Source organism: Pelophylax lessonae, assembly GCF_965119305.1.
Source record: "Pelophylax lessonae genome assembly, chromosome: 1".
Lineage (NCBI taxonomy): Eukaryota > Metazoa > Chordata > Amphibia > Anura > Ranidae > Pelophylax > Pelophylax lessonae.
The window spans coordinates 376110460-376130418 of record NC_138768.1 but is presented as its reverse complement, the minus strand read 5'-3'; the positions used below and the strand labels follow the sequence as shown (position 1 = coordinate 376130418).

Below are 19959 nucleotides of genomic sequence, written 5' to 3'. Positions count from 1 at the left end.
TCTCTGCACAGCTGAATCTGCTTTGAAGAATAGTGAGAGGGACACAGCTACATCTTCCAGTGGGAGAAATTTGCAGAGATACTCGAGGAAAATTCTAGCTTCTGAGGAACTGGACAATTATCCAAAGTTAAAAAAACTGTTGTGCTGAATTTGGACGGGGTTCCAATAAGCAGTTTGTTGGTCATCAACAAAACTATTTAAACAAAAACATACTTGGGCAAGATTTCAATAACAAATCCATCAAGGAATACAGGGGTATATCAACAAATGGAAGGCAAGTGCATTTCTGGACCTGAATCTGATAAAGTAGCTAAAAGACAAAAGACATCACACCTACTGTGCAACAGTTATTTTAGTAGTAGTTAAACCTAAACTGAAATATATACACATACACACAGTGCCTTGAAAGTATTCACACCCCTTGAAATTTTCAACATTTTGTCATGTTACAGCTAAAAACGTACATGTATTTTATTGGGATTTTATGTGATAGGAGAACATAAAGTGGCACATAATTGTGAAGTGGAAGGAAAATGATAAATGGTTTTCAAAATGTTTTACCAATAACTATGTGAAAAGTGTGGTATGCATTTGTATTCAGCCCTCCTGAGTCAATACTTTGTAGAAACCCCCTTCCTTGCAATACAGCTGCAAGTCTTTTTGGGGATGTCTCAACCAGCTTTGCACATTAACCACTTGCCTACTAGGCCCATTTTTGACATTTGGCGTTTACAAGCTAAAATCAGTTGTTTTTGCTAGAAAACTACTTCGAGCCCCCAAACATATATATATATATATATATATATATATATATATATATATATATATATATATATTTATATATTTTTTTTTTTAGCAGAGACCCTAGAAAATAAAAGATTATTGCAATATTTTTTTTAATCACACCGTATTTGCGCATTGGTCTTCCAAACGCATTTTTTTGGGAACAAATTCACTTTTTTGAATTAAAAAATAAGAAACCACCAGTAAAGTTAGCCCAATTTTTTTCCATAATGTGAAAGATAATGTTACGCTAAGTAAATAGATACCCAACATGTCATGCTTCAAAATTGCGCACGCACATGGAATGGCGACAAACTTTGGTACTTAAAAATCCCCATAGGCGACACTTTAAACATTTCTACAGGTTACCAGCTTAGAGTTACAGAGGAGGTCTAGGGCTCAAATTATTGCTCTTGCTCTATCCATCACGGTGATACCCTACATGTGTGGTTTGAACACCGTTTACATATGTGGGCGGGGTTTCCGTATGCGTTCGCTTCTGCGCGCGAGCTAACGGGGACAGGGCGCTTTAATTTTTTTTTTTTTTACTATTAAATTTTATTTTTACACCGTTTTTAAAAAAAAATAAAAATTGATAATTTTTATTTCTATTACAAGGAATGTAAACATTCCTTGTAATAGAAATAGGCACAACAGGACCTCTTTTTTGTGAGATCTGGGGTCAAAAAGTCCTCAGATCTCACAAGTACACTAAAAGATAGGAAAAAAAAAAATAAATCAATAAAATGAAAAAAAAAAAAAAGGGACCTTTAAGCCGCTTGCTAGGCAACGACGTTTGCCATAGCTCCGGTCCTCCAAGACCATAGAGTCATGGCCTATTGGCTTAGGTGGACGGCCATGTCTTGGTAGGTTTGCAGTTGTGCCATACTCTATTTTTTGATGATGGATCGATCAGTTCTCCGTGAGTTGGTCAAAGCTTGGGATATTTTTTTTACAACCTAACCCTGCTTTAAATTTCTCCACAACTTTAACCCTGACCTGTCTGGTGTGTTCTTTGGCCATAAATGATGCTGTTTTCTAACAAACCTCTGAGGGCTTCACAGAACAGCTGTGTTTATACTGAAATTGACACACAGGTGGTTTCTTTTTACGAATTAGGCAACTTCTGAAGACAATTGATTCCACTAGATTTTAGTTAGGGGTATCCGAGTAAAAGGGGGCTGAATACAAATGCACGCATATATTTTTTGTAAAAAATGTTGAAAACCATTTATCATTTTCCTTTCACTTCACAATTATGTGCCACTTTGTGTTGGTCTATCACATAAAATCCCAATAAAATACATTTACGTTTTTGGTTGTAATATGACAAAATGTAGAAAATTTCAAGGAGTATGAATACTTTTACAAGGCACTGTATAAAAAAAATCCAACAAATCTGACGCACTGAAACATTCCCAAGTTAGAGAACCGCGTTGGAATCTGCTCCACGAAATTCACATAACCATTGTGAGAAACATTAAAAGTCACTATATTGGGAGCACTTAACTAAAATGGATAATAAAATGACAACCACCAGCCCAAATAGTCAATGAAAAAAAAAAAGTCAATGAAGGTAAATAGTCACAGTTTATTCTAAACCATGGATAAAAAGCAGCTCACATGAAATCCAGGTGTTCCAGGTCAAAGTGCACATGCAGATGGACTAGGCCATAAAATTCAGGAAAAGATCTTGTAGGCACTGCTGCAGATAGCAAAAATGGATTATTCGGAACAAACGGCTGCCGAATGCAAGGACCAGACACTACCTGTTTTCAGGGTTTCCTCCTTTTATTAGGTCACATTAGTGCTCAAAACTTCTTTCCAGTGTCCACCAGTGCCCTCAACATCAGAGTTAGTGTTGGGCCCTTACGCCAGTAATTGACATCATATCTGGGCTTCCTGGGTGTCACTTCCAGTCTGCGGGTGCGTCACTTCCTGGACCCCGGCGGTAGCCGGAATTGTGTCTCTCCTCATCTTCTCCTGCATCACCCCACCATACACTGCTTCTTTCATCCAGTCTGGGCCTCAAGTCATCCATGTTTTGCAGAGATAAGGCACCTTCCATGGGGATTTGTGAGTTTTTATGGCCTAGTCCATCTGCATGTGCACTTTGTTGAACTGAAACACCTGGCTTTCACGTGAGCTGCTTTTATCCATTGTTAAGATTAAACTATTTACTTTTTCATAAACTATAGGGGCTTGTCAATTAATAATTTTGGTTAAGCACTCCCAATCTAGTGACTTGATTAATCCTCATGCAGGCAGTCCCATTCATGTAAATTGGTATACAGGGCCTGAATGGACACGGCCACTGCTCCTAGTATGACATCTGTGTTGGTGTCCTCGAACTCCTTCGGCTGTGCACCTTCACAAATGTCATGTTTGGAGCAGTGGCTGTGTCCGTGCAACCGCTGCATCCCAGGTGAATGGGGCCTAAGGCAAAAAACATCCCAAAAGCAGACTAAACAGTTTGGACGTCTGAACATTCACAAATAAACTGATCTTTAAAGAAGACATTGACAGCAGTAGGAGAAATTCTACATCAGCAATATTTTTTATAACAGCATGCCTAAAAATAAATTTGCACAGCCTTAGCCATAACGGTCATAATTGTGTAATGGGCTTACTTCCTATAATCACCAGCTGCATCCAGTGGTCATTATGCAGTATTTTCTCACTGCATTTTTTTTTATATAAAAAAAGAGACCCTAAACGAGTTACGAGACAAATTAAACTGTAAAAGATAACACAACAAGGAAATCTTTATCTAGCCGTTTACCACTAATTCCACAATAACCAATTTTCAGAAATTAGATAACTTGAGTGCAAATTTAGAAACCCTTAAAATGAGGGTGGCTACATTTGCTCTCCCTGATCCCACTGTGTGTAGGAAGGTAGCCACCATCTCTTGCTCACTCCTAAAATTGACTATGGGGGTTGTAGCATGTATAGAGCACTGAACATGATCGCAACATGCACTGTTCACTCCTAACAAACAGAAGTGAGGTTGAAAAGGAGAGGTTTGTGAGCTGAGGATGTTACAAGGAGGCAGACAAAGTAAAAAAAACAATTTTAACAAAAAAAGATTACAGGGCCATTAGGTAACAGATGTGTTTGGAAGATTTTTGGAAAATAAGGCTATAGTTTACTACCACACAAAGAACTTTCAGACAAATCATGATGCAGCTGCAAAACTACTAACCAGGCTCAAGGCATCATAGCTGTGGAAACGTATTCCCTATGTGCATTTACGGCAGCTTCTATTAAATTAGCAGGCTTATCTATTGTTTGTATAAATATGGAACATCCTCCAAATGCTCACCTCTGTTAGTAAGTAGAGTCTATATTTTCCCAGACAGTATCCACGATCTAACTATTTTTAATGGAGTACAAAGCCAACACATGGGTGTCATCCGCTACCACACCAGATCACTAGAAACGAGCATGCATAAAAAAAGACTTACTCTAAGCCACTGTTTGTCTGTAAGGGCATCACTATAATCTACATCCCTCCGTTGGCGTGATCCTCTGCCAAATATTTTCTCCTCCTCTTCTTCACAAGTGAGACGTTCAACTTCAGCATCATCCTTGATGATCCAGGAGGGAAGATCATCTTCTTCCATCAAACGTGGTTTGCGGTTCGGATTTCGAGCATCTTCCCTGCGGCGATCTAGATCCATACGCTGCATAAGAAATTACAAGTAAAGTTACACGTAAAAAAAGGATTTTCCAGGTTGTTCAAAACTAAAAATTAATTTAACATACAATACCAAAAAAGAAAAAAAAAAACCACCATCAGTATATAAAAAAAAAAAAAAAAAAACACAACATGTTGCAAAGCATTAAACACATTTTAACAGCATGGGAGATTTCCATACCTCGGACCTAGTGTGGTCAGTGTGTTTTGCTATGCAATGGCAGGTGGATTGCCATTATAAGAAAATAAAACAAAGAAAGAAAACAAAAAGTTGGCTAGATTGTACCAAAATAATTCATCAGTTCATCTTCAAATGGTTATTGTTCTTTAAAAATCCTTTTATGTAGAAAGAGTTTTTTAATCAAAATGTAGTCTTTGGGTGCTATGAGAGAAGCACTGTGATACACAAGGACAGCGTTTCCATTTTTCTGGTATTTAAAACTCCAGGGAAGGCAGTATGTGAATTACTGGATAAAACTAGGATTTTTTCCAAAGCCAAAGCTGTCCTAATTAAGCTGATGATATCCTTTATACAGGGTGCTGTCTTTACAGTGCCTCTGCCTGTAAAGGGAACCAAACTGTGCTGAGAGACTGATGTAAAAGTATGGAATGTACCCCAAGTAAAAAGCTTTTTTTTTTTTTTTTTTTGTGGAGCTTGATGCAAGATCCACTTTGCTGTCAAAAGGGCTGAAAAGACTATATTTGGGAAAGGGGAAATTGCTGAAATGAAGGAACCCAGAGGAGCTTACACACACCTGCAAGCAATGTTCAAAACCTTCCTGTTCCGGACAAATTTCAGACTGTTCTGACAGACGAAGCTTTGGCACTTACAGCAGAAGCTTGCTTGCCCCTCCTATCTTTTGCACATTCCTATAAACCAGTGAGGCGGGCCATAATAGTGATGGGCAATTAGGACACAGGAAGTCATTCACTTTTTGGCAATACTGCCACCTAGAGGAGGACCAACACTGACCAAGAAAAAAAAAAAAAGCTGTAGCCTAGTCCAGGATAACCCCTCTTACTACCACCATGTCTCAAATTTGTAGCAAAGCTGTACCGTGAGCATGACCAAAGGCAGAAGGTAAGAGTCCAAAAACAGTTCAACTGAGGGGTGAGTAACATGCCAACGCTAACAGGCTTGTGACAAAAATTAATTTGGGGACTGCCTGCAGCTCAGCCAGCCACCTGAAGGACCTCATGCCTGAAGCCAGCATCATATGAGGCTTAGTAGCACTTGAGAATGTGTTAACAGAAGATCAAGTGGCAGCTGTGCAGATTTGGGAAACTCCAGTCTCTCTCCCCCTCCCCAAAAAAAATTAAAAAGTCAGCAAAATAGTGTAGGGCAAAAAAGTGGAACTTCCCCTTTTGGGCAAAGGTCTGCTTTAGGAAGCACTCACTGCTCCAGTAGAGCGAACCTTGGCAGGAAAGGGGTGGAACCCAATCCCAAGGGCTATAAGCCACCTAGAGACAGTGAATGGATAAGCTGGTGCTCCATTACGGGGACCATCCGGAATGACAAAAAATGTTTCTGAAGAAAGCAGTGGCTGAGAAACTCTAATAGCCCAAACCACATTCAGGCAGCAGAGGGATATTTCTTTTAGGTGAACTGGTGTTGGACAGTACGAAAGGATAAACAATGTCCTGTTGAGGTGAAAGGCAAAGTCTACCTCAGTTAGGAAGGAAGTTCTAGGCCCTTATCACCACGTTGTCCTTTTGTAAAACCAGATATGTTCAGACACTTGCCTTGCAGAGGTAATGACTACAACAACCCCACTTGGTCAGAGCACAGGGGAATTTCTCTAATGGGTTCAATTAGAGGTTTCTGAAGCACGGAGAGAACCTGATTTTGGTTCTACAGTCATAGGGTAACAAACAAGGGGAGCTACATGGGAGACACCCTATTCAAAAGGACCCAATAAAAAAATGAGAACCAATTGCTGATCCAGATCCAGCTATGGGATGGAGAGTATTTGTCCAATGGAGAATCTCTTCGGATGGAAGCCCTGTGATTTGCATCGGGTGACCTACAGCGCTTTACCTTTTCCACATTTTATGTTACAGCCTTATTCCAAACTGGAATAAATTTATTATTTATTTTATTATTTATTTTTTACAAATACCCCAGAATGCCAGTGTGAAAAAAGTTTGTTAAAATTTTTGCAAATTTGATTTTATTATTTTTATTTATTTTTAATAAATCACATGTACATAAGTATTCACAGCCTTTGCTCAATACTTTGTTGAAGCACCTTTGGCACAAGTTACAAACTCAAGCTTTTGTTGAGTATGATGCTACAAGCTTGGCACACCTATTTTTGTGCAGTTTCTCCCATCCTTCTTTGCAGGACCTCTCAAGCTCCATCAGGTAAGATGGGGAGCATCGGTGCACAGCCATTTTTAGATCTCTCCCGAAATGTTCAATCAGGTACAAGTTTGTGCTCTGGCTGGGCCACTCAAGGACATTCACAGAGTTGTCCCATAAACACAGTGCTTAGGGTCATTGTCCTGTTGGAAGATAAACCTCTGCCCCAGTCTGGAGGTCCAGACCTCTCTGGAGCAGGTTTTCATTAAGGACGTCTCTGTACATTGCAGCATTCATCTTTTCCTCAATCCTGACTAGTCTCCCAGTTCCTGCCACTGAAAAACATCCCCACAGCATGATGCTGCCACCATCATGCTTCACTGTAGGGATGGTATTGGCCAGGTGATAAGCGGTGCCTGGTTTCCTCCAAACATGACGCTTGCCATTCAGGCCAAAGAGTTCAATCTTTGTTTCATCAGACCAGAGAATTTAGTTTATGCTCTGAGAGTTCTTCAGGTGCCTTTTGGCAAACTACCAGGCCAGCTGTTATGTGCCTTTCACTGAGGAGTGGCTTCCATCTGGCCACTCTACCATACAGGCCTGATTGGTGGAATGCTGCAGAGATTGTTGTTCTTCTGGAAGGTTCTTCTCGCTCCACAGAGAAACACTGGATCTCTGTCAGAGTGAACATTGGGTTCTTGGTCATCTTTTTGACTAAGGCCCTTCTCCCATGATCGCTCAGTTTGGCTGGGTGAACTGCTCTAGGAAGAGTCTTGGTGGTTCCAAACTGCCTCTATTTATGGATGATGGAGGCCACTGTGCTCACTGGGACCATTAACGCTGCAGACCTTTTTCTTTACCATTCTCTAGATCTGTGACTTGATACCATCCTATCTCAGAGGTCTACAGGCAAGTCCCTGGACTTCATGGCTTGGTTTGTGCTCGGACATGCACTGTTAACTGTGGGACCTTATATAAACAGGTGTGTGCCCTTCTAAAACATGTCCAATCAACTGAATTTACCACAGGTGGACTCCAGTCAAGTTGTAGAAACATCTCAAGGATGATCAGTGGAAACAGGATTCACCTGAGCTCAATTTTGAGTGTCATGGCATAGGCTGTGAATACTTACAGTATTTCACAAAAGTGAGTACACCCCTCACATTTTGTGAAATATTTTATTATATCTTTTCATGTGACAACACTGAAGAAATTACACTTTGCTACAATGTAAAGTAGTGAGTGTACAGCTTGTATAATAGTAGAAATTTGCTGTCCCCTCAAAATACCTCAACACAGCCAATAATGTCTAAACTACTGGCAACAAAGGTGAGAACACCTCTAAGTGAAAAATGTCCAACTTGGGCCCAATTAGCCTCTTTCCCTCCCCGATGTCATGTGACTCCTTAGTTGTTACAAGGTTTCAGGTGTGAATGGGGAGCAGGTGGGGAGATATTGTATGTACATGTGATTTTTTCCGTTTTTATTTTTAATAAATTTGCAAGGATTTCAAACAAATGTCTTCCATATTGTCATTATGGGGTATGGTTTGTAGAACTTTAAAGGAAAAATGGGAGCACCCACCCCTCTGTGGAGTTGTAATTCTGACACTGCTTGTAACAAAACTGAGTACCTATAGCAGAGATAGGGAGTATATACCCCCTGGGACTTTTTTTTCTGCCTAGTGGCCTATTCCTGTAGAGGGCAGTACAACCCAAAAGTTAAGATCAGGAGCTGTGTCCATCAATGCACATCATCAGAGAAATGGATTTTACGGTAAGATAAAAATCCTATTCCTTTTTACTTTCTGCGATAAAACACATCCATTAAAAAAAAAAAATTAAAAATTAAAAAAAAAAATCAAATTTCTAAATCAATTTAGGCCAAAATGTATTCTGCTACGTATTTTTTGCATAAAATCCCAATAAGCATATATTGATTGGTTTGCACAAAAGTTAGTTTGTCTACATACTATGGGACAGTGATATTTTGCACTAGTAATGGCAGCGATCAGCGACTTAGTGTTCTGCGATATTGCGGCGGACATTTTGACATTTTTGACAGTCTTTGGGAATTAGTGACACTAATACAGTGATCAATGCTAAAAAATATAAATACATTTGCAAAGATTTCAAACGTCTTCCATGTCGTCATTATGGGGTATTGTTTGTAGAATTTTAAAGGAAAAATTGGATTTTTGACTTACTGTAAAATCCATTTCTCTTATGTTCATTGACGGACATAGCTCCTGATCTTCATGACCATTGGGTTATACTGCCCCCTACAGGAGTAGGACATTAAGCAGAAAAATAATCTGGCTATGCCTATGGGCAGTCCCAGGGGATATACTACCTCTATCTGCTTTAGGTACGCAGTTTTGTTACAAGCAGTGTCAGAAGAATTACAACTCCACAGAAGGGTGGGTGCTGTGTCCGTCAATGAACATCAGAGAAGTGGAATCCCACTTTCTCTTTCGTTCATTGATGGACACTGCTCCTGATCTTCATGACCACTGGGACGTCCCAAAGCAGTGTTAAACATGAGGGGTGGAAACAGCAAAAAAATTCCAAAGGCTAAACAGTAGCCAACCAGGCAACAGGAGCACAACCAAAAACAACTGGAGCCCACCTGAAAAAACAATGCACCCTCAGAGGATCAGGTCCTCCAAGCAGCAGCCTACAAAACCTTGCAGCCTAAAGGACCATCCGCAGGTGCCAACACATCCACTTTATAGAACTTTGTGAAAGTGTGCACCGACAACCTGGTGGCCGCCTTGCAAACCTGTTCTACTGAAGCCCGATGACAGAAGGCCCAGGAGGCACTAATGCCAGAGTAGAGTGAGCCTTGACAGGGAAAGGAGGAACCTGACCCCTGATGGAATAGGCCTGAATAACCATCTATCTGATCCATCTGGAAATGGTCGTAGAGAAAGCAGACAACCCTTTCCGAGGATCATCCATGAGCACAAATAGCGAGTCTGACTTCCTAAAAGATTAAAGTAGCTGCCAGGTACACCCAAATTGCCCAGACCACATTCAAGATATGCAAGGCAATTTCCTTTGGATGTTTTGGCCTGGGACACAGGGAAGGCAACACAATGTCATTCAAATGAAAATCAGAGACAACCTTTGGGAGGAATGAGACAGGGCGAAGAACCACCTTATCTCTGTGAATCACCAAGTAAGGTGAACAACAGAATAACGCCGCCAGTTCGGACACCCTGCACGCAGAGGTGATAGCCATCAAAAAAAAGCCCTCTTCTGAGACAGCGTAAGCAAGGGAATCACCCGAAAATTCTCAAAGGGACGCTTTTGAAGGACCGAAAACAACAAATTGAGTCCCAAGGCAGCAACGGAGAATGCACTGGAGGAACCAAAATGTAGGACACCCTGAAGAAAGGTAAGTACCAGGGTGTGTGTGGCCAAGGGTCATTAGAAGAAGACTGCCAAAGCTGACACCTGACCCTTGATGGTACTCAAGGCCAATTTCTGTTCAACCCCCCATTGAAGGAAGGTCAAGAGGCGCTAGGACGAATCTCAAGAGACTCACACCACGCAATGTACGTCTTTCACGTACAATGGTAGATCTTCCAAGAAGTAGATTTCCTAGCTTTTAACAGCGTTGGAATCACTGACTCAGACAAACCTCTATCCATTAGCATCTGCCGTTCAACAGCCAAGCCATCAAACCCAGTGACTGTAAAGCAGGATGGTCCTTGAGACAGCAGAACCTCCCTGAGAGAAAGCCTCCAAGAAACGTCGGCGACCAGCCACAACAGATCGGCGTGCCAAGCCTGGCGAGGCCAGTCCGGAGCCACTAAGATAACCAGAATCCCTTCTGCCTTGATCCTGCTTAGAATTCTTGGCAGAAGCTTGAGAGGAGGGAAGGCGTAAATCAGATGATGCTGACCGCACGGGGCCACCAGCGCGTCTGCGGCGTCCACCAGAGGATCCCGTGACGAGCCACAAACCTCTGCACCTTTCTGTTGACCTGAGATGCCAACAGATCTACCTAGGGGATGCCCCACCGGAGACACAACTGATGGAACACCACCGGATGAAGGAACCACTCCGCCTGCCAGTTTTCCACCCCAGAAATGTTTACTGCGGAGAGGGCTGGAATAAACCATTCTACTGCACACCATAGAATGCCCGCTACCTCCAGAGCTGCCAGGACACTTCTTGTGCCCCCTTGGTGATTGACCTAAGCCACGGCCGTGGCTTTGTCTGATTGAATGCGCACTGGACATCCCTAAAGACTATCTGTCCAATGATCCAGGCACAGTCTGATCGCTCGGAGTTCCAAAACCTTAATTTGTAGTCTGGACTCTTCCAGTGTCCAGATCCCCTGAGCAGAATTTTTACCGAGGACGCCTTCCCAGCCGGACAAGCTGGCATCTGTGGTGACCACTGTCCAATACAAGGGGAGGAATGAATTGCCCAGCCGAAGCACCGGAGAGTGAAGCCACCATATCAGGGACTCCTTCGTTCCTGGCTCAGCCGGGTCGGATTGTCCAGAGACTGAGGAGTCTTGTCCCATTAGGCCAGAATCTCCCTTTGCATGGACCTTGTATGGAACTGTGCAAACGAAACTGCCTTGAAGGTGGACACCATCAGGCCCAGCACCCGCATGGAAGTCCAGAGGGATGACCATCTACTGGATGGCAGTAGACGAATTGCAGGCTGCAATTTCTTGAGTTTATCCAGAGAAAGGAGCACTCTCGCTAAGGCCAAGTCCAGAGTCAGATCCAGATAGTCCAGCTTTGTGGACGGAACCAGAGCAGACTTCTGAAAATTCAGAATCCAGCTGAACTCCCTCAGAGATCGTATGGTGATTTCCAGCTTTTCCACCAGAGCAGTGGAGACTCTGCTCGTAGAAGGAGGTCGTCCAAGTAGCCCAGTATTGCAATCCCCATTGGCGTAACAATGCTAACACCGGGGCTAACACTTTTGTGAGGAGCAGAGGTGAGACCAAAGGGTAATGCTCCTCTCCCACGGCAAAGCGGAGGAAGCGCTGCTGACCGGCAAATATTAGAATGTGAAGGTAAGCTTTCTTGATGTCAATAGAGGCAAGAAAATCCCCCTGGGATGCCACCACTGTGCGAATGGACTCCATCCTGAATTTCTGCACCCACACAAAGCAGTTCAGTGCCTTGAGGTCCAGGATTGGACGCACCTCGCCTTCCTTCCTGGGAACTGTAAACAGGTTTGAGTAAAAACCCTGAAAACGTTCCAAAGTCGGAACCGGGGCAATCACCCCTTGAAATAACAAGTCTTGTACAGTCTCAAACTGACCCTCTAAGCCAGGGGTGGAGAACCTTTTTTCGGCCAAGGGCCATTTGGGTATTTATAAAATCATTCGGGGGCCGTACAAAATTATAAACTTAAAAATGTGCCTGTTATTATTTGGTCAAACATTTAATTAACTCACCCCTAATGTGATGGCTGCATCTGCTTCTCTTTGGTGAGGTGTGTGATGTTAGCTGGTATTGATGATGTTGCTACTCGCAACTGGTTTTCCAGGTTTGCATCGGTCTGGAGCGCAGTCGACTTTGTGGTGGTAAGTTTTGAAAAGAACTGCTGGCGAGTAATGCTGGTGGGTATAGCTGGCTGGTACTGCTGGTGGGTACTGCTGGCTTGTACTGTGCTGTGGGTACTGCTGGCTGGTACTGTGGGTACTGCTGGCTGGTACTGTGGGTACTGCTGGCTGGAACTGTGGGTACTGCTGGCTGGAACTGTGCTGTGGGTACTGCTGGCTGGTACTGCTTTGGGTACTGCTGGCTCAGGCTGGTACTGCCTTGGGTGCTGTTTCAGGCTGGTACTGCTGGCTGATACTGTGCTGTGGGTACTGCTGGCTGGTACTGCTGACTAGTACTGCTGGCTGGTACGGCTGGCTCAGGCTGGTACTGCTGTGGGTACTGCTGGCTGGCATTTCTGTGAGTACTACTGGCTCAGGCTGGTACTGCTGGCTCTGGTTGGTACTGCTGTGAGTACTGCTGGCTCTGGCTGATACTGCTGGTTCTGGCTGGTACTGCTGTGGGTACTGCTGGCTCTGGCTGAAACTGCTGTCTCTGGCTGGTACTGCTGGCTCTGGCTGGTACTGCTGTGAGTACTGCTGGTACTGGTTGGTACTGCTGGCTCTGGCTGGTACCGCCGGCTCTGGCTGGTACCGCCGGCTCTGGCTGGTACTGCTGTGAGTACTGCTGGCTCTGGCTAGTACTGCTGTGTGTGCTGCCGGTGGGAAATGCTGGCTAGCAGCGGCATCGCGCTGGAGGAAGAGGCGATGTTTCCTGTATTGGTCACAGGCGGAGTGCATATGATATCACTCCGCCTGTGACTCACTCAGACTGTCAGAACAGAGCGGGAACTATGCAGGAAGCATTGGCTCCGTTCTGACAGATCAGCTGAGAGACACAAATTCAGCTGCATGGTGGGCCGGGCCAAATGACTTTAAGGGCCGCATACGGCCCCGGGCCGTAGGTTCCCCACCCCTGCTCTAAGCGGTCCGGGGACAAGTGCAAGTTGGAAGAAAAGAACCTTGCCGGGGGACAAGAGCGAAACTCGACCTTGTAGCCGGACAGAATTAAATTGCGGACCCACTTGTCTTTTACCAAGGAAGTCCACGGGTCCGGAAACCAGCGAAGACGTCCCCCCCACCCCCAATCCAGGTGAGGGCACACCTTCATGCTGAAGGAGCCTTGTCTGCGGGTCTAGAGAAGCCGGCTCTCGGCTTGCCAGACCAGGTTCGTTTGGATCCTTCAGAGGCCCTGAAAGGCTTTGAGCCCTTGTCAGTCAACCCTGAGGGACCAACGACTTCTTATGAGGAGGCAGGCCCACATCTACAACAAGGTTCCTTGCCCTTAGTAGCCTGTGGAAGAAAAATACTTTTTCCCCCCCGTGAGACCTTTAATGATGTCATCTGGGGTAGCCCTAAACAGGCGAATGCCTTGAAAGGAGAGATCAGTCAAGACCTTCTTAGAAGTCTGGTCTGCAGACCAGCATTTAGGCCAAAAGACACGCCGAAGGACAACTGCCAAAACAGAGAGCTGAGGCACTAGGGGAGCCGTTTTCAAAGAGGCATCACAAATAAACTGCAGCCCCTGGACCAGCTGGTCCGCCAGCTAAGCAAAGGCAGGGGAGAGCTGTTCTCCCTCCAGGTCACGGCGTAAAAGCTCAGCCCACTCGGTCAGAGTTTGCGACACCAGGGCAATGGTGAATTGAGGCCTCCCCCCGGTACAAGCAGAGTGTACATATTGCGGGCCACAGCTTCCGCCTTCCTGTTAGCCGGATCCTTAAAGGCCGGGGACTCTTCAACTGGAATCATGGTTGCCTTGTTCAATCTGGAAACCGGAGGGTCCACCACCGATAGAACAGTCCAATTCTTAATAAAGGACTCCTCATAGGGGTAACCCCTAGTAAATCTCTTAGGGACCCCAAGGTAACGCTTTGGTCGTTCCCACTCTTTAGCGACAATTCTGTCAAAACAGGTGGGGAAAGGGAATACCTTTGCCGCTCTAGGTGGCTTGTGAGTGCCAAAGGGAATCTGCCCCTCTGTAGCAGCTGCATCCTCCATCTTCAAGGTCTCACGCACAGATACAATCAGTACTTCCACCAGCAGCTTTTCGTGCACGGTTGTAGATGTGGAGGAATTATCCTCACTATCCAAGGATTCCGGGCGCGTGGTCACAGATTCAGCAGGGTGACCCAAGTCCGCAGCAGCTAAATCAGATTCAGGATCTGATTAGGCAGATGAGTCCAGGGGCTCTTTTTGCAAGCCCGTCGTCCAAAAACCACTTTCACCCGGGACACAAAGGACTCCAGGACCGCTATCAGTGCATCGATGGATGGTTGGGACCCGGAGGGCCCTGCAGCCTCAGCGAGGGGATCAGGTGGGGAGATGTGCTCCAAAGACTCCATGAGTCACCAGGGGGACCCCACAAAAAGTGTAAAAGACTGCAAAAGGGACGACCCCCCATAGCGCTGGCAGCACCACCCTGTCGCCAGGTACAAAGCACCAAGCGATCCTCAGCAGAAGGGGAGAGAACCCTACCAGACTCACCACCCAGCAGAAACCGGCACCTGCAGCCACCAGGATAATCTGCACTACAGGTGCGGCATTCAGGAAGTGAAAAGATCCAGGAGTCAGCACCAGGGGATGACGAGGGGCTCCCACCACTAAAACCGCTGCCCACAGGGCTCCACTGTCATGGGCGCTGCTATTTTCATTGGCACACTACCGCCGGACTACACAAACATGGCCGCCGTGCATAGAAACAAGCAGGCTTCAGCAGAATGGTGGCACCACAAGGCTCCCAGGGACCCAGGAGGGATCTTTAAGCCTCATTGACAGGCCCAGGCAGGGCAGGGGGCCCTGGCAGGAGCCCCCACCAGGTACAAAGCCCCCCACCCCGCAGTCGATCGTCCAGTCGCCAGCGGCGCATCCTCCGGCCCCCATCGCTAGCACAGCGCCCTGCCCCAACCCCAGGAGGTGGACCAGACCACCCACACAACCCCAGCATAAGTGGAGGGGGGGTTAGGATTAGGGGGCCAGATGAAGGGGAGTGCCTGACAGAAAGGAGGGGAACCTGGGGGTCCGACCATTCCATGTGGAGGGGCCCACATCCACCCCAAAAACCACCGGGAGGGGGGGGGGGGGACAGCTACTCCCCATACAAGGAACCAGGCGTGCACCGCTCCAGACAAAACCTCCTATCAAAATGGGTGGCTGTCAGCCAGGAGGAACGCTGCGACTCGGGCCGAGACCCGGTTGTATGCGACTTCACGAGGCATTACTCGCAGGCCACCGCCGCCTGGTGGGGCTATATTGCGGCCGACCTAGCGCAGAGCTGAGGTCTGCGCGCATTCGCTGGCCAGACTGGGGGTGACCACTGGATCTAGATTATCCTGCCCGTCGCCCATTTCAGCAGTTGATTGCAGATCTCACAGGAAAAAAAAAATACAGGAGAAAAATGTAATCTAAAAAATAAAAATTGCCAAGACCAGATATCCCAGCAAGGACCTAGGTCCTTATGCATGACTAAGTAGAAAAAAAAAAAAAAAACTGCGTAACTATAGCAGAGAGAGGGAGTATACCCCCTGGGACTGCCCATATGTGTAGCCAAATTCTTTTTCTGCCTAGTGTCCTACTCCTGTAGAGGGCAGTATAAACAGAAGATCAGGAGCTGTGTCTGTCAATGAACGAAAGAGAATCCATTTTGGAATAAGGCTGTAACAGAATATGGAAAAAGTGAAGCGCTGTGAATACTTTCCTGGATGCACTGTACATTCTCCATTAAAAGTGTTGTGCATGACCGCAGTAAAGACCTCAGCCAAAAAGGAAGTAAAATACTAGCCACACCCCAACAGAGCCAGGAAAGACTCCAAAGATGGGATAGATTCAAGCAACAAAGACCCATGATTCCAGCCTGCAGATACATGCCGCATCAATTGGCCCGCTGCAAGTGGCGCCTGAGGCATTAGTAGAGTGTGAGCTACCTCACCAGAGTAAAGGTGCAGAGAATGCCTGAAATTTAAAGTGCTGTGAAGTGCATCAATGAGAAGGGCAACCTTTGTCTTCTAAAATTATAAGGTAGCCAGGGACTTAAAGTCATGCTGAGACCTCGCTGTGGAAGGACAAGATACTGATGCCAAGTCCTGATCCACAGAAGGCGCTAAGACTAATGGATCCAGGATTGGTGTATTAGAATTTGATTCCACCAGGTAGATGGGTGAAATTCTATAGAGCCCTATCCACCAGGCTACATCATGAGGTGAGAATATTGCAATATAAATCCCTCGATAGTAGAGCAAAAGGCTTCTGTCGTAATGTAATTTAGATATAATAGAAATGTAATAAACTGTGATACAAAGTGCCTTAAGCTAAAAACAATAATGTGTAATATTCAAACAGTAATATATTCCGTAAAAACTTCAATTAAGTGCAAGTGCAAGGTATAAAGGTGCCTGCAAAAAGATTGGAAAGTGACTGGTGCAATAATTATATGAGCAATAAATAATATTTAACATGCAATATTAATGTGCTAAAAAATATGGTGCTATATAAAGTGAGCTGTTCCACTCATACCACGTGTTGATATGGGGAATAAAAAAGTGCAACAGAGCCAAAATAGAAAAAAGTTATTTTTTAAAAATACAGCTTGCAATGTCCAATAAGGAAAGATCCAGTAGAAAAGTCTATATCATGTGCGGTGACTTCAAAGGCAATAAAGGTGACAGCACTCGGAACAAACCGACACTCAGGTGAAAAGGTGACATTTTCGGGTGAAAGGTTTAAATATCGGGAGTGGAGCTGAGTGGATCCCTCGGAACACACCTAGGCAGGAAGACACACAGGGGACCATCCTAGGGTACATCCACACCAGGACCAGCCTGATCCTCAGCACACGCCCTCCATCCAGGGATAGGAGGATACCGCTAGGTTGCCAGACCCATAAAAACACCCGCTCTATACCCCTGTGTGGGGTGGGTGTCTCTGGTAAGTGTGCAATTTTACCAAAGGAATCCCAGCACCTTACCACCCACCACGGGGTCACCTTTTCACCTGAGTGTCGGTTTGTTCCTCCAGAAACCGGTGAAGACATCCCCCCCCCACCCCAGAGATGGGTAGGGGCGCATCAGGCTATATTCTTCAGGCTTGGCTGAGCCGGACTCTTTGTTTACCCGACCAGCGCCCTTTGAAACCCCTCTAAAGGGGCTTTGGAGGGTTTCGCCTTATCGCCCGCCCTCGCGGAACGAACAACTCTATATGAGCAGAAAAGGAAGGTCCTCGTTAGTTACGAGGTCTTTTTATCCTAACAGTCTGTGGCAAGACAGCAGGTGGTACCGTCTATCCTATAAAAAGAGGAATTCCTCAAACGGATAGCACCTAGCCATGCGTTTGGAAATAACAGGGGTTCGTTTCAAAACGACCCCATTTGGGTAAAGGAAAATCCTTCGCCCTTTTGGTAGGCTAACAAGTACCAAAAAGGAATCTCAGTCTCAGCTACCTCTGCCGGTGTAACCTCAAGACTAAAGGTTTCCCGGACGGACACAACTAGTGCATCCACCACTCTTGTGCTATGGCGGAGGCAGAAACGTGCTCCTCACTGCTGAGGAGATATTACCTGAGACAACAGCCCCCTAAGAGGGACCTGCAACTGCATTGACCAGTTCCGAATCCGTATCTGAAGTATCTGATAAACAATAGGGTCGCTACTTGACCCCCGTCCCTGACAGGCCACCTCCACCCGGGATACCAAAGACTCCAAAATTGCCGATAATGCATTAAAACACAAGTGGGGTACTGGAGGGTCCTGCGGCCACCTTGAAGGGATCAGGTGGGGGATACCTATGCGGCAGGGTCAATGATTATACAAGACACTTGCCAGCGACAAAAAATGACAAAGTAAAAAAAAAAACTTTTTTTTTTTTTGTGTCCCCCAGTCGCAACAGCGCCCCTCAGTGTTACCTGCCTTTTTGGACCCCACAGAGAGAGAGACAGACCCCAAGGCTCATCCCTGATGCACAGAAGTTTTCATCAGCTTGCTCAGTGCTTGTCTTGTTACAGACAGGAAGTCTTTGGCCCTATTTCCTGGGTAAAAGAGGCGGCTCCGCCCCTTAACACGCCTGCCGGCTACTCCCCCTGGCTCCATGAGGTGTTTGAGTCACCTCAAACATGGCCGCCCCCATGCTGGAGACACGAGGCTACACCAAAATGGCGGCCTCGTGCGATCTACCAGACAATGGCGGCGGCCTGCACAGAATAGCGGCATGTCTGCAGAAGGATCTCGGCCTCACAACCCTTCACCCTCATGGTGGTCAGCGTGGTCGGAGGTACCGGACCCTAGCGGGCCGTATGCGGACCGCTGCTTAGCTGGAGGAATGATCTGGAATGCAGTATACATGTATAGACATCGCCCTGTGGCTACTGACAGGTAGGATACCTTATACTATCACAGTAAAGTTCTAGTACTGCCACTGACTACAATCATTTACACATCTTTACAATTAGATTGTCAGCTCCCAAACCAAGCCTCCTGGCTTCTTGTACACAAAAATCACACTCAATTAGGGGGATCTGTGACATGTTGTAGGATAGAGGGGAACCCATCCTTACCATTACAGAGAGGGGCCCGCGTTCACCACAAGACCCGTCAGGGGGAAAGGGGGAACATACTACTCACCATACCGGAACCAGGTGGGCGCCAACTCCTGACAGTACCCCTCTCCACCGAGGTAGGAGGGCTGTCGACCAATACGGGCGCCGTGACTCGTGGTCTTTGGCGTTTCAGCGAGACGTTTAACTCGCAGGGTCAGTCCCCGTCCAGTGGGACTATGTCGCGGCCGACCCAGCGCGGAGCTATGGCCTGCACGCGCTCGTAGGCTGAACTGGGGTGACCACTGGATCTCAACATCCAGCCCGTCGCCCAGTTCAGCTTTCTTGCTTGAAGATCTCACAGGAACACTGGAGAAAAAAAGCTGTCTTAAAAAATTATTTTCTAAGAAAAAAATCCTGCCAGGACCGAAGATCCCAGCAAGGTATCTAGGTCCTTACTCCTGACTAGACAGAAAAAAACTGATTTGCTGAGGCAGAGAGAGAGAGGATATACCCTCTGGGACTGCCCCTAGGGTGTGGCCAGAGCATTTTATTTCCTGTCTAGTCCTACTCCTGTGGAGGCAACATAACCCGAAGGTGCTGTATCACCGAGGACTACGTCTGTCAATGAGCGATAGAGAAATATTATTTATTGCTCATATAATTATTGCACCAGTCACTTTCCAATCTTTTTGCAGGCACCTTTATACCTTGCACTTGATTGAAGTTTTTACGGAATATATTACTGTTTGAATATTACACATTATTGTTTTTAGCTTAAGGCACTTTGTATCACAGTTTATTACATTTCTATTATATCTAAATTATATAGGCAGCGCCATCACCCCTATTCCTTTTTTATCCAGTGCATAGTCTCCGGACTATCATCCAGGGAGGCTGCAGCCTATTTTTAGATATATCTATATATATATTTTATACATTTACTACATATTTTTTATCTATTTATTTATACACATTTTTTTCACTTATTTATTCACTTATCTATCCATTTAGTCCATAGCGCGGAAGTTCTTATTTTTCTTCTGTCGTAATGTGTTTGGCAATAGCCAATGTAGACGGC

General features: G+C 45.6%; 1 protein-coding gene across 2 annotated transcripts in view; it reads right to left on the bottom strand.

The window, feature by feature from the left end:
* SMARCA2 (SWI/SNF related BAF chromatin remodeling complex subunit ATPase 2) overlaps positions 1-19959 on the bottom strand; it is a 300239-nt gene that overhangs the window by 80982 nt on the left and 199298 nt on the right. For both annotated transcript variants that reach the window (XM_082242988.1, XM_082242989.1), the window contains one exon: positions 4251-4469. In XM_082242988.1, the coding sequence (XP_082099114.1) occupies positions 4251-4469 (219 nt within the window). The remainder of the gene's footprint in view (positions 1-4250; positions 4470-19959) is intronic.